This window comes from Alnus glutinosa, chromosome 13 (genome assembly GCF_958979055.1).
Source record: "Alnus glutinosa chromosome 13, dhAlnGlut1.1, whole genome shotgun sequence".
Classification (NCBI taxonomy): domain Eukaryota; kingdom Viridiplantae; phylum Streptophyta; class Magnoliopsida; order Fagales; family Betulaceae; genus Alnus; species Alnus glutinosa.
In genome coordinates this window covers 22,219,820-22,234,810 of record NC_084898.1, presented here as the reverse complement: position 1 = coordinate 22,234,810, position 14,991 = coordinate 22,219,820, and the positions used below count along the sequence as shown (strand labels likewise).

General features: G+C 35.9%; 2 protein-coding genes across 4 annotated transcripts; one reads left to right on the top strand and one right to left on the bottom strand.

Moving 5' to 3' along the window:
- Positions 1-2,303: 2,303 nt before the first annotated feature.
- On the top strand, positions 2,304-3,287 carry LOC133853978 (mitogen-activated protein kinase kinase 10). The gene has a single exon (XM_062290002.1). The coding sequence runs from the start codon at positions 2,304-2,306 to the stop codon at positions 3,285-3,287; it is 984 nt and encodes a 327-aa protein (XP_062145986.1).
- A 4,177-nt stretch (positions 3,288-7,464) lies between these two features.
- Positions 7,465-14,990, bottom strand: LOC133854924 (protein SAMBA). 3 transcript variants are annotated; one of them, XM_062291205.1, is made up of 4 exons: positions 14,693-14,988; positions 12,768-12,878; positions 8,542-8,649; positions 7,465-7,838 (listed from the first exon to the last, which is right to left on the bottom strand). In XM_062291205.1, the coding sequence occupies exons 1-3, from the start codon at positions 14,838-14,840 to the stop codon at positions 8,591-8,593; spliced, it is 318 nt and encodes a 105-aa protein (XP_062147189.1). In that variant the 5' UTR covers positions 14,841-14,988; the 3' UTR covers positions 7,465-7,838; positions 8,542-8,590. The 3 variants fall into 3 exon arrangements, with proteins under 3 accessions (XP_062147189.1, XP_062147191.1, XP_062147188.1); XM_062291207.1 differs by having other exon boundaries at positions 7,465-7,833; XM_062291204.1 differs by lacking the exon at positions 7,465-7,838 and having other exon boundaries at positions 8,289-8,649; positions 14,693-14,990.
- Position 14,991: the final 1 nt, after the last annotated feature.

Sequence of the window (14,991 nt, the reverse complement as noted above, 5' to 3'; positions counted from 1 at the left end):
GTCCTAGCTCACCCTCATATCCGCCCCCAGCAGGGGTGATTTTTGCTATCCGACCACTCATCCATAGGGGGGCGGGATCAACCGGTATCCGTCCCTAGCAGATGGATAATTTGCGATTATCTATCCATCTTAACCGTCGTTGCATCTTCGCTTCAAGCTGCTCAAAAATTCATCAAAATACAAATTGCCAAATCCTCCTATGGTTCATCAAAATGCAAAATCAACAATGCCAAATCCAAATACCCCCAAATCGTCAAAATACAAAAAACTATCTAGGAACAGGGGGAGAGAAATGGAGACATAGAGTTTTGGCTGAGTACTGCCTCCTACGGGCGGAGTTGAGACGAGTAATTCTAGACATCATATACACGTCTCTCTTGTGCCCCTTTAATAATGATGTAGCTTTTAAAATCACAATTAGACTTGTAATCGATCATTATCGAATTTTAATTAAATGATGATATTAAAAGCAACGTCATTATTAAAAAGACTCAAGAGGAACATGGATATGACGTCTAGAATTACTCGAGTTGAGACTCCATAAGTCCTTCGACTTGTGGAGTTGAGACGAGTAATTCTAGACATCATACTCACGTCCCTCTTGTGCCCCTCTAATAATGATATGGCTTTTAAAATCATAATTAGACTTGTAATTGATCATTATTGAATTTTAATTAAATGATGATATTAAAAGCCATATTATTATTAAAGGAATACAAAATGAACATGGATATGACGTCTAAAATTACTCGAGTTGAGACTCCACAAGTCCTTATACTTCGGGACTCGAATTGAAATGCAAGGCAAAAAAAAATCTTATTAGATATTTAGATCTGAGAGAGAGAGAGTGGCAATCGGGAAAGATTCTTTTTTCCTATCTTTTTTCTCTCAGAAAAAATCAAACTCTTTTCCTGACACTATCAAACAATTTTCTTCATTTCTCTCTCATAAAAAATTCAAAGCTCTTTTCACATTTATCCCTCATCAATTACTTCTTATTTTTTTCTAAAAGAAATTCAAACTTCTTTTTTCACAATTTTTTTTTTTTTTTTTTCCACTTTTCTCTCATAAAAAATTCAAAACTCTTTTCACTTTATATCACATTAATCAATTCTTATTACTATTTAAAAACAAAAAACAAAAAAATGAGAATGTTTTGCCAAACACACCCTTTGAATGAAAAATGCTAGAGGTACCCAATTTTTTATCAAGAAATGGGTAACAAGATGATGTGGAACTTATTCATTGGAGATGATCAAAACAATCATCTTGATACGGGTACCAATGAATAAGCTTCACATCATCTTGATACTCATCTCTTGGTAAAATATTTGGTATCTCTAGCATTTCTCTTATTTTAATACAAAATATTTATCTCTCATCTCTATCTTTTATTAGGAATTTGTGTTGGAATTTTGTAAAAAAATGTAAGGATATATAGGTAGAAACTTATATTTGTAAAAAAATAATATTTAATTGATATAAAGAAAAACAACATATTGTGGAGTACTATTATTTTGAAAAATAGAAAATCAAAGGAAAATTATTGTAATTAGTTAAGGGAAAATCGGCCGTTACATGGTTTTACCTTCCATTCCGGCTTCTGATCCTAATAATCTGACCCCGCCGGCAACTGTCCCTTTACCCTCTACCTTCTCGCTATATATCTGCACTCTTTCACGCCCTCCATCGATCTTCATCTCAAATATCAAATTGATCAAAATAAAATTAAAGTTTAAATAAATAACAAATATATATATATAATATATATGTTTGGGATTGCAACTTTATAGACGAAAAGTGCGATTTTAAACTAAATTGTAAAAAATAAATCGTTTCAAAATTGTTTTTTTAAAAAATTGCTATTTAAAAACGCAAAAAGAACCCTTTTTTTAAATCACAGGCAATTAAAAGAATTTTAAAGGTTAATATGCGATTTTTTTATTTATTTTTATGCGATTTTAAATGTCAAACTGTGATTTTACCAAATATTTAATTGTATTTTTAAAAGTCACATTTTTAAATTACACATTTTAAAATCGTTATTTTGAAAATGCACTTTTTTAAATCACAAATTCAAACAATTAATTACTAGTAGAGATTTGGCATTTACTTAACCACAAAAGACTCACCTGCCCTAGAATTATGGGATAGCCACACCCACGTACGTTTCAGATCTCTGATCATATGCTTGTGGCTTCCATATGCTTGCTCTTCACTCCCACCATGCATGTATAAATACACAAAGAAGTGAAGAAATAAGTGACAGAGAAATTAAAGGAAATAAGAGTGTAAATATATTAATGACATTGGTGAGAGAGAGAAGGCACCAACAAGCTCTAAGGCTATCCTTACCATCACCAAATCCAGCAGCCGAGTTCCGTGGCCGGACCAACTTGCGGGCATTGTTGCCATCCCCGGGTCCTCACTCTCTGGCCATCGGAAACCTTTCTGACATTGAGAAAATGGCTATTCTAGCACACGGTGGTGGCGGCACGGTCTATAAAGTTCTTGACAAGAAGACCTCCGCAACTTACGCGCTAAAAGTCCTCCGGTTCAATCAAAATGCGGCGAGCATTCGCCAACAGGCTGCACGCGAGGCCGAAATCCTTACAAGAGTTGACTCGCAATATGTTATAAGGTGCCATGCAGTTATCGATAATGGTTTCACGGCAGATATGGCGCCGGAAAGAGGAGGTGATGTTTTCTTTGTCATGGAGTATATGGAAAGAGGATCGTTACACGACATGTTGCGTGCATGCGAGAGATTACCGGAGGAGGTAATATCCGGCATGGCCAGGCGTGTCCTGGAAGGACTGCACTATCTGCATGGTATGCAGATTGTGCATAGGGATATAAAACCGTCAAACCTACTTGTAAATGAAAAGGAAGAGGTAAAGATTGCAGACTTTGGGGTCAGCCATGTGCAGGTGGCGGCGACACGCGAGGCATGTGACTCTAACATGGGCACTTGCGCATACATGAGCCCGGAAAGATTTGATCCAGAGAGGTGGGGCGGTGATAACGCAAACGGGTTTGCGGGGGACGTGTGGTCTCTTGGAGTGGTGGTGTTGGAATGCCATGTTGGTCATTTTCCGTTAATCAGTCCAGAGCAAAATCCAGATTGGGTGACATTGATGTGTGCGATTTGCTTTGGGGAGAGGCCGGAGATGCCGGAGATGGCCTCACCGGAGTTTCGGAGCTTTGTTCGGAGGTGTCTAGAGAAGGACTGGAGGAAGAGAGGCACGGTTGCTGAGCTTCTTGGCCATCCTTTTGTGAATATATAGATCGATGTTACGTTGTTGCAGTTCTATATATGGAAAGGCTAGGGCTGCTTAATTGATTGAGTTGCATGCTCTTGCTTCGTACTCTTTAAACCTCACACTAGCTAGAAATTCTTTTTGATTTGAGTTTAATTATAACAGTTCTTTTAATTAATCTTACTAATTAATTTCTTTTTGGTCCGGGATTAGTCCTTCACAATACAATATTTTGGTTATAATTAGTTGAAATTATAAGAAATTTTTGTCTAATTAGTCTTCAAAAGATCAATGAAGGTCCCTAATTAAATTCTTAATTTCTATGTGTTTTGATCATCATTAATTAGAGAACTTGCTAATTAAGCAGCTGGCGACTTTCAATTCCCAGATTTTCTCATTTCACCAGCTTAATTGTCTACACTTTTGTTTCAAAATTTTATCTAAATTCCTCTCCGGCCATCTCCAAATGACCTTCCTAGCTTGTCACCCCTTTTAGGCACTTTTTTTTTTTTTTTTTTTTTATTATTATTATTATTTTCATTGCTTAGTACAGATTGCATCTTCATAATCAAATTACGCTACATTAATTATTGCACTAATTATTAGCACATTTCTCTTGAACAACCAAAAACCCTAGAAGCCTAAGAACTTGGGCAACAATTGGCCATCACATGCATGCACCCTTACAAACAGTACTACCCTGGCCTAGCTAGCCTACACGAACTGCAAGAGATCGAAGGGCATGCAATAAGCAAATTAACCACTATTTCAATCTTAATAAGGGGTAGATATGGTCGTTTTCTTTGAATATAATTTGGGTTGTAGGATAATAGCTAGAACACATGAATCACATGAATCCACACACACTGCACAGTTTCTGCACCAGTACGTCATGAGATAAATGGAAATTTCGAATTGTATAAAAGGCACTGATATGATCAAAACGAAAACATAATATTGTTCTATGATGTCTTACGTTTTCAGGATTTAAAATGGATTGATTTTAATTTGAAAGAGTTTTAAATATGATTTTAGGGGTTATAAAAATCGGATGCCGCTCTAAACCTATAATTTCTAGGTTGACAACAGCGGTGAGAAAGATTTGGCAGAGGATATGCCCAAAAATTACCAAATTCAGTAGGATATTATTATTTAATTTATATAATATAGTAAGTGTGTTTGGAGGCCATTTAGGATGGTTTTAGAAATTCCAAAAGTTAGGGTTAGAGGTTATGTTTGGTACGCAGAATGGTTACTCTATATATTAGGAAAAAGAGATGACTTTTATTAGGAATGGAAGAATGTAGAATAGAATAGCCTTGATGTTAGAGTATATGATAATCATCTAATACTTAGAATAAACATTCTCAATGCTCATGAGGGAATGACTATTCCTTAAACTAAGGAATTGACAGGAATAGTTAGTCATTAGTTTAAGGAATAGTCATTTCTTCATGGGCAATGAGAATGACTATTCCAATGTTATTTCATTTGTTGGGAATATAATCAGTTCCGAAGCCACGTGGACCCGAAGTTAAGTTAGGGGTCGAACCCATTGATCTGACCCAGCTTGGTCGGATCTCGGTCACTACTATCTCAGAGGATTAGTCACAACTTTATATGGCAGGACCATCTCAGGCAATAAGACTTCGGACTAAATCTCACCTCGATGCCTGAGCACCTAGGACCAAAAGACTCCACAGGGTGTGAAATATCCCGAGATCTCCCGATCTCAGATTGAAGACATCTCAGGATCACTTTGCCTCGGATATATGATCAAGACACATTACACTGCCTCAAAGTTATCTTCTCAGACTCAACAAATAAGTGTTTGAATACACTTAGGGCGTTACGTCCGAGATTTATGGGCCCATACTCGAATCTAGGACTCTGCATAATCTCAAAAAGACTCTTATCCTGAATATTTCGTGATAGACTCTTATTCCATAAAATATGGGATAAGATAGCTATTAGCATGGAATCAGCTAAAGAGGTAGTGTCCTATCCGACTTGGACTCTACTACCCAATTCGAACTCTATTAAGATAAGTCTAAAGCCTATGCGATCTAAGACTCAAACTCCTAATCCGATTATGCTCCAAACAATACTCCAGTAGTTTCATAACTGTGAAACTTGAGCCTATAAATAAGACGGCTACGTCAGGTATAAAACACACGTTCTAAATAACTCTGAGATTATTGTTCATTCCCGTTACTCCCGAAAATTAGTTTGTCAAACTAACTTAGGCATCGGAGTGGGTGGGCGTAGTTGACACCCTCGACAAATTGTTTGTTATTTTGCAGATCTTGAAGAAAGCGAAGTTTATTGGAAAAGACTAATCACAAACACGCCACCACACAGGAAACTGTCTCAACATATATCATTAAACATTATTCTATCTTCAATAAAAACTATTCATTTTCTTAATAGAATTACCATTCTGTGTACTAAATGTAACTGTAGTGTTTTGTCACTGGACTAGTAGAAACTAGTGATTAGTGATTATTTCTGACTTTCCTAAGAAATATCTAATGGGAGTTAAGTCATAAAATTTTGTGGAGCTATTATTAACAGTTTAGGAATCGACCATAATTTATTTGGTGATTTTATATAAGTGATCATGAGAATCTGGATTGTTTTATCATGAGACTTAGGATAGGCAAATTATCTCTAAGATTCTACAAATTTAGTAAGAAAATTATTCCAAGGAGTGAAATTGGGTTGATGCAATTTGGAGTTAAGGTGAATTAATTATGAATTTTTGAAGCAACAAAGGTCTTGCTGTCACATTGTTGGAGTATTAAAACTCGAGTTTTAGTGACTGAGCATTATTTTAGAACTTGAATTTTAGTGCTCGGAACACAATAGTTTTTGTATGTGGTAGACTTAGATAGTGGGAAGGATTTGGTTTAGGGCTTGTTGGATTCAGGTGGGAGAAAGGGGAAAAACATCAAGAGAAACAAATCTAGATAGTAAGTAAAGCATGGTCCATAATTACTACCCCTCACAAAATTATCACATATAATCCTTAAATACTCTTTAAGAGTATATCATGGGGATGAAGGACAAGTAGTAAGGATTTATGAACCCTATATTTTTAGGTCATAAGCATAATTCATGCATGATCATTAAATTCATCCTTACCAATGTTTTAGCAAGGTTACGTTAAGTCTAGGTTAAGGAATTTTAAGTAATTATTTGAAGACTATAGAGGTAAGTTTAATCACTTACCCCTTCTAAAATTTATTTCATTGCATTTCTTTTTATCAATTGTTTTTCCTACGTACACTATGAATGTATGAATATATTATTTCACATATGTTATATGAATTGATATACTCTCATGAAATCTTTTTCCTAAAGAGTTTTAAAGTGAAAAAGTTATCTTAAGTCACTCCAGTCTTTGGATACAATTGTTCTATTTTTAGAAAGTTTCCAAATCTGAAACCATTCTAATTAAGGTACATTTCCAAATTGGGAAAGTACTATTTAAGAATAGTTTTTCATTTATAGAAAGTTCTAAATAAGAAAAGTATAGAGATGTTAAACCCTTTCACACGTAACTCTAAGATGTTTCATGAGAAGTAAAGGAATGAGTAACAATTATTATGATGAGGGCACACGTGTGGAGGAGGTAATTTTGGTCTGCTTGGTACCAACTTACCGTTGTTTGGATGGAAGTGGAACCACTAAAGGAAACTTGCTTGAAGGTGGTAATCTATCACTATGTTATATAGCCAAGTCGAGTGCACCTTGATTAATTGGCAAGTCGATCGGCACATCTACTGCCACAGGCGCTGTCATGGTCACAAGGACTGCAAATCCAAGTACACAAGACGTAATGGTGTAGATGGGCAATAAGTATAAGAATGTTACTTATAAGTAAATGTTTTTATGTTCTAAGGAAAAAAAATCTGCTTTAACTTGGTTTTATTGAAAGAAAAAAAAATCAAAATTTAAAATTTAAAAATAAAAATTGTGATCAACCACTGCCCAGCAGTGATTGATCTCACTGTAGCCCACATTGGGGTTTCTACTATGGGTTTATGTTGGTGCTTAGTTACATGGCTAATCTTAGAGCTTTGATTTTGATTTGCAGAACAAAAAGTTTGACCTTTCGGTATGTCCAAGGTGGATCTAAGCGTTTAACATAAGTAAACTCACTTTAGAAGTAGATAAAAACTTTATATCATGAGATTGTAAAAATAATAATAATAATAATAATGATAATATAAAATAAAAAACTAGACATTTTAGCATGAAATGATATGATTTTCTGACATAATGTGAGCCCTAATTATTTTTTATTTGCCAATCGCCCTAGTTGAAGGCTGTAATCCGAGAAACATAGGCTGATTCTCAAATGACCATAATCCTTGATCTGGGACTTCTTGTCTGGCTTCTGCGATCTCAAATTTGGAAGACAAACACACCAGTCTCAAGCTGCAAGAAGACTTCAACTTGCCTGTTCTTTAAATGGTAGCAAACCTTTTCATGACCTCATAATGAGGGTTGGAACCAAGACCTTACCCCCATTAGGGCATCATCCCCTTTGGCGATTCACATACAACCTCTGTACTGAAAAAAAAAATAAAAAATAAAAAATAAAAAATTACTTGAAGTTGTATGGAGAAATCAAGATATAGTGAGTGTTTAGGACTCTGTTCAATGCTTACAATTGAAAAGCTTCAGCTTTAGCCTAATAGGTAGAAGAGCCCATAAATTCATCAGTAGAATAACCCTCATAAACCAGATAAATGGCCAAAAGGTAGACTGACAAGAGGCTGATGCCTCCAAAGTTTATGAAGTTATTCCCATAAATAATAATTAAAATAAAGTTATTCCCATAAATAATAAATGAAATAAAGTAATTCCCAGCAATAGAGGTCCCTAACTAGAAGGGAGAGCCACAAAACAAAAACTATGCAGCAATAAGCACATAATCAGGCAAATCAAGATTTGTCTCATAAGCCATCACTAAAATTTACTAGCAGAATGGTCAGGCTCAAACACAGCCATATGGTGCTATTGACATTCAAGAGTTGTTTAACATTCCAATTTTGCGTCAGGGACCTCCTGAAATGAATAGGTTACCAATTGGAAAAGTGCTGATCACATCATATACATTTGCTTAGTCATCAAATTCAATGAAAACAGAGAAGGAATATGTTCAACAATAAGAGACAGATTCAGGGGTTTACAGACAACCCTTCAATGGACTCAAGACGAATTTCTCTACTTGAACAGCTTTAATTAATTTGAAGACGGAAAGAAGCACAACCTCTTAATTTATCACAAGTATAATAAGCTTCTGTTCTAAGAATTATGGATCACTTTGGTGGAGCCAATTTCCAGCTCTTTGATCCTGTCTGCTTGTGTAAAAAACCACCTGAAGTGAAATTTACAGTGAAAAAAATCACCAATGTTAATCTTACAATAAACAGATAGAAGAGGTAATGGTTACAGTAATATTGAAGTAATAAAATGAAATTATGAAGGATTGAAGCAACATAAAACCAAACCAGGCTGTCAAAATACAAAGAGGTGTAAGCAATGTTTCAAAAAAAAAAAAATAAATAAATAGAAAACTAGAGAAAACATGAAAGATATTGCAGAGGCCATGCTAATGAGCAAGACCACAATAAGCATGCCCCTTTGCTTTGATTTTCTAGACACGTTTTATAAACCTTATAGATTACATTGCTCTCCGTGCAGCACATGCAAATCCTCTATTGATACTCATTCAAACAAAACACAGAAACTAATTGTAGCAGGGTTCCATGGTTGGATTTGTAAGAGGATCTCTTCCTCCTGTTGTACTTCTTTCTTCAACTACACATTAAATCCTCCCCAACATATGTTCTTATAAAGTTTGACATTGTCTATTTCAAAAAACAGTTGCATTTCAACCAAGAAGTAGAATCCTTGACACTACGATTTCTAACTTTTTTCTCCCATTTTTAAGTTTCTGAGAGAAGGCGTTTGATACATCAACTATTCGGCACAGCCAACATAAATTCTAATCCACCAATGGTGGAAGCCGTCCTTAGAGGCTAAAGCATGAGATCCCAAACTGAATGGTTGAAAACAAATGAAATAATTTACACATTTTGGCCACCCTAAGCCACCCTAGGCACCTTCAACTTATAGTGGGGCTAAAAGCAGTCCACTTCTTAGCTTGTCTGTATGGGTTTCCACCAAAATGAAAATCACACAAGACAAAGTAAATCAAAGATTGGGATCTCAACGTCAAGGAGCTCTCTCCAAGCGATGTATATGATAGGCCTAATTTGGTCACTATGCTGTAGGTCGTAATCCCAACTCCTTTAAACCTCAGTTATGACAAGATTTTCTCGCTGCATGTTAATCAGAAAAGTCAGAAAATCATGCTTAAGGAGTCGACACTGAATCTAGTAAGGAGCTCTATCAACAGGGCAATGCTTTGGCCACTATACGAGCATAATGGAATTTGGTATAGACAATACAGAACAACGACACCCCCCCCCCCCCCCCCCCCAAAAAAAAAAAAGAGAGACAGAAAAAGGAAAGAACAATGCATAGATAATTTGCCCATTAGTTATAAATCTCAAGTTTATTTATTCATTGATTATTATTTATTAGTTAAGATAGAATTTGAGCAACGGGGTATTTGAGCTAAGCTTGAATAATTAACAAGCTCCAAATTGCGAATGAGCTTGATTTGAATGGCATTGCCTCTCCCCATAAGAACAGGATGGGGAATGAGATTGTGGGTTCAGGATCCACTAGGTGCCTGTGTAATTATCAATTAACTTCGACTTAGGACTGTTTGGCTTTTGTATCTGAATATTAGAGAAGAAGAAGAAATAAATCTTTAACCGAATCAAGCTCAAGCAGTTGAGGTACTTAAAGTTCTAACAAGTCATACTAAGCCATGCATAATATTCTGCTTGAGCATTGCTCTAATCTCAAATTTTTTCAACGTAAAACATTCTCTACATTTTCAATATTTGATGCAATCAAAAAATGCCACCAAAGGAAAAAATTCTCTACATTTTCAACATTTTCAATACTTATTACATGGCTTCTTTGTCATGTTTCACCCTCCAAAGGCCAAAGCCAAACCCTCCAGTCCTGCTCCTATATCATCTCGGAGCAAGTCCGCCACATGCAACCATTGATAGCACCGGCCTCCTCAAAGATTCCAACTTCAGCCTCCACCCACCCAAATCCTCCACCACCACCACCTAATAAGCTAGACATTCCTCTCTGCAGTACCACAACCCCTCCTCCTTGAACTCTCCACCAACTTCCGCCTCTTCTTCCCAATCTCTCTCACCCTCATCCTTACCCCCACTCTCCTCTGCCCCTTCTCCCTCCTCTCTCATCCTTAGCCTCCTCCCACGTCACCCTCATTGCCTTTATCAAGCTCATCTACTATCAACCCCACCCTCTTACATAACAACATGAATGCCTCTATTTCCATTGACCACTTCTCCTTCTCCAGCAGCCATGCCTCTCAGGTCTGCTTCATCGCCTCCGTTGCACAACTCTCCACCAGCGCAATTTGCTAGGCCCCAGCAGAGATTAAGGCAAGGAGGAGTGACTTTGTAATTCTAGATCGGTAAATTAGGGAGGATGATAAGGGAAAGGTTGTGAATTTTTTTTCTTGTTTGGATGTGATTGGTGGTACCTCGGTTTCTAGGGGATTAGTACGAGCAGCATTTAGATTCCAATGTCTTTGCCGGGGAATGTTTAGGTGTTCTTGAGGCTCTCAAGTAAAACTAGGCAAGTGCATAGATTTATTTTTGTAATTTATCTCAAGTACTCGAAATATCATTAAAAGCGCAACCTAGGTACACAGGAAATTTATCCCTTCCAAGGCAATGCACTGTAGTGATGCATATCTTTGGTGTTATTGTTGTAATGGAGGTGGCAGATGAGTTTTTGGTGTTTTTGGATTTCTGGAGTTGTAAATGAATTTCCAGAGAAGACAACACATGTAAATTATCGTCGATTTTCAGGTTTTCAACCCGGCACTGAAACAGAAATCATTTTCCTTGAAAATATTTTACATTGAAAACATTTTTTGCTCGGAAAACACTTTTGCCTCATAAACGAACAGAATCTGAAAGTCAACAAGTTACAAGACAAGATTGAGTGTTCTTCATTCATTCCACATACAATATGAAACTCTTTTACAGAGCACAAGCATGGGTAGCTTGATCCTCCTACAGCCAAAGAAGGAGTCAGGTTGGCTGATCATAGAAAAGTTGAAACCAGACAGGATAACTTTGAAACCAGCCAGGATAACTTTGAAACCATTAGCTATGTTAGAATCCAGAGGATTCTTAACTAAATATGTCTGTATCAAATCATAATCTTCATGATTTTCCTTACATTTCCTAGCACACCTCACCTACCAGTTCTACCCTATAAATTGACCATCTTGTAACACATTATAATCAATTCATATAAACAAAAAATGTAGGCCTATTGAGAATTACCAACGGTGGACATAAGCTTCTAAGGCTGAACCACCTCAAATCTTTGTCTCTCTCTTGCTTCCGCTTCTCCTATTATATATTTAATTTTAATATTTTAAACATAGTATCAAAGTAAGAATCTTGAGTTCAAACCTTAACTCTACAGTTTATCTCCTACTTTAGCTAAATATCTTCTCGTGTTAGACCTCACTTGTTGAAGGAAAGTTTGACCACACACGTAAGGAAAAGTATTATAATATCAATTGAATGATTAAAGTCATTATTTTCTATCAACTTAAGCTATTGGGATAAGTGGTGATTTAACATAAACATATTGCATTCATTTTTTTTTAATTGATAAATAAACATACTGCATTCATCCCACAAATGATCTTGAAAACGTCTTTTGAAGAGCCAAGCACTAGTAGTTTGACCCCACTTAAATCCCTAAAAGTAGGCAGGTTATATAGTTTCTGTTCATTTAAGCTTTTCAGTCTCAGCCAACTTGTAACCAGGAAGTTAATATTGAAAATTTGCTTCTCACACAAAGCCAACCAAAACCCTTTTTTTTTTTCTTTTTTTTTTTATAAGTAAATTAGATTTATTGAAAACGTAAGGCGCCCCTTAATACACTGGAAGTATACAAAAGGAAACATCTAACTAGGAATAGAAAAACGAACAAGAAAATCAGCAAAGTTAATAGCCAGCGGGGACAAAAAAAGCCAACCAACACCTTATCAGCCCTAACTCGCCAATATGAAAATCTGCAACTAGTTTGGATTATGTTTTGAAAAACCTAAACTGAATTGTTGAAGCGATACCATGACAAATCAAACATGAGGTACCCACTAAGATTGACAGCAATTTGACTAGAGAATGTATTTAAAACTATTACTAGAATATTCGTAGCAGTCATTATGAATTATTGCAGATTATGGACCTAGGATCCACCAAAATTTATAAGGGTCTTGTAGTCTAGTAACAAATCAACAGCTCAAAGGATATGACAAAAGCAATAGGTTTGGTGGGTTGAAGAACTAACCTCGCCTTGATATAAGGTGGATACGGGAGCGAGGTCCTTCAAACTTCCAGTTATCTTCATCCAAGGATTTAACCTCCTTATCAAGTGCAGCCATCAGATCTGACTTTAAAACTAGAATTCAGAAAGCAAATCAGTGTCTTATTACAAGAACAATGGTCTATCTGGTATAAAATAATAATTAAAAAAATAATAAAAGCATAAGAAAAGGAGAGACAATACAACAATTGTACACTTTTCTACTTAGAATCCATGGAGAAAATTAACCCCATTCAACTGAGTCTAATATAATATCGTTAAGCGGATTCTCTCTTTTTGTTAGTCTTTTATTTTTTTCCCAACCAAAAACAAAAAGAAACACAAGATCCAAAGATTTAACTTTGTTTACATCATCTCTCAGAAACCGAAAAAAGAGTAAATGAAGAACACAAGGAATTCAACCTCAGAAACTCTTTAAGCCATATACAGGGAGATTTAACTCAAAAGATGCTTTAGGCCAGTGAATTCCTGTAAATTAAAAACAATATAGCTTGATAGACACCTTAATGAGCAGAAGAATCATAAAAAAAACGCTAGACATAATCAGTCCCCATGAACTCTCCTTACAATATTCACAGTAATGAACCAATGAAATCTAACTGAAACTGTGGAATAAACAAATAATCTGAAAGGTTAATGAGAAAATATAGGAATTCTCATTACTTACAAGCCTAGAAAAAGAATTCTTCACACACCTGATCTTAAAATAATTATTTGCCTTTGTCAGCCATCCACTGTCAACCCATAAAACAAAAACATAAAATAAAAATTCTTAGTCTTCCCCCATCCACTAGTAGGCATTATTTCGCACAGCCAAGGAAAGTATCTTCCATTTAGGAAACCAAAAGAACACATAATATAAGGTTCAAATTTCTTGTTCTTTTCTTTTACTTGGCTGCTTCAGCAACAAAATCGCTTCAACGGCTTCAGGATTTTACAAATGTCAGGAACAAAAACAGGTCCAAATCCTACTTCTACACTTCACACAGTTGCTCAAAATTTGTCGTAGCCCAGACCACCAAAAAAAACAAGTATCAGCAATTAAATAGAGGGTCAATGATAAGCCTGAAAAGCACAAGACCAGTCCTGCAAACCCTAAAGTTTTTGTAGAAGTGAAAATGTTCTGATGGCTGAAGTTAAGCCTTAACCTCCACCCTCCCCAAAACAAGATGGCTAACATTGAGGAATTTTACAATTATAGCTTAAATGTAGAATTGAAAAGCCCATATGGCTAAAATTAAGGAATTTCACAATAACTATAAAATGACCCAGATGGTCTAAATTATAAGAAACTTCAGTAAAAAAAAAGAGAGAGAAAAGACTAAACCAACCAAGATTTTGCAATACAATGGCCCAGATGGCACAAACAAACAAACTTCAAGAACATAGCTTAATACTCACAATAGTAAAAGCTAAAATTCAGATATAAATTCACAACAATATGGCCTGGAGCACCTGACTAATCCTAGGCATGTACAGGCGACCGTCCCACATAAGATAACTAGCTGAGGTACTTCACCCAATCCAAAAAGCCTACGAGTCTAACCCCTTGAGGTAACAATAACTAACTAAACCCACCATGATAATGCAGAAAAAACAATGACCCAGATGACTACAATTAATGAACTTCACCAGATCAGCTTAATCACACATAGACAATAAAGAAATTTAAGAACCCAGATTGCCCAAATTAACAACTTTTAACGAGAATAGCAGCAACCCACAAATATAACGTAGAAACAAAATGATCCAGATAGCCAAATTAATTGAGGAAAATCCAAGAGAATGTACATGTCACTCAAATGGGTCTGTGATGCAAAAGAGATAATTTTTTTTTTTTGGGGATAAATAATACAAAAGAGAAAGTCAACTAAACGAAAGTAACTAACCATGCAAAGCCTCGTCTTTGCGCTCCTGTATAGATATGAGATCAGGTGGGATGTGGAACTCTTCTGTGGACAAAGCAGCATTGCTGCTACTCCCTCCCACAATTGCTGTGGTCGATATCGAAGAATGAGCCGGCGATGTACTATTCATTCTTGTATTCCCTTTTGTTTTTTTCTGGGAAAATTACTTGGGAAAATTTCACGCTTAGGCAAAGAAAGCTTTTTTATATATATATATCAAATTCACAGATAGAAGCAAATGGGTGTGTCCCCTACAGCTGCACTATCACTGCGCTAACCTC

Bases quoted from the DNA above. Each gene is read 5' to 3' on its own strand.
- LOC133853978 (XM_062290002.1), top strand. From the start codon at position 2,304: ATGACATTGGTGAGAGAGAGAAGGCACCAACAAGCTCTAAGGCTATCC.
- LOC133854924 (XM_062291204.1), bottom strand. From the start codon at position 14,840: ATGAATAGTACATCGCCGGCTCATTCTTCGATATCGACCACAGCAATT. The intron at 12,879-14,692 runs GTTAGTTACTTT...TCTGAATTCTAG, and splicing joins CAAAGACGAGGCTTTGCATG to TTTTAAAGTCAGATCTGATG. The intron at 8,650-12,767 runs GTTAGTTCTTCA...ATTTCACTTCAG, and splicing joins CCACCTTATATCAAGGCGAG to GTGGTTTTTTACACAAGCAG.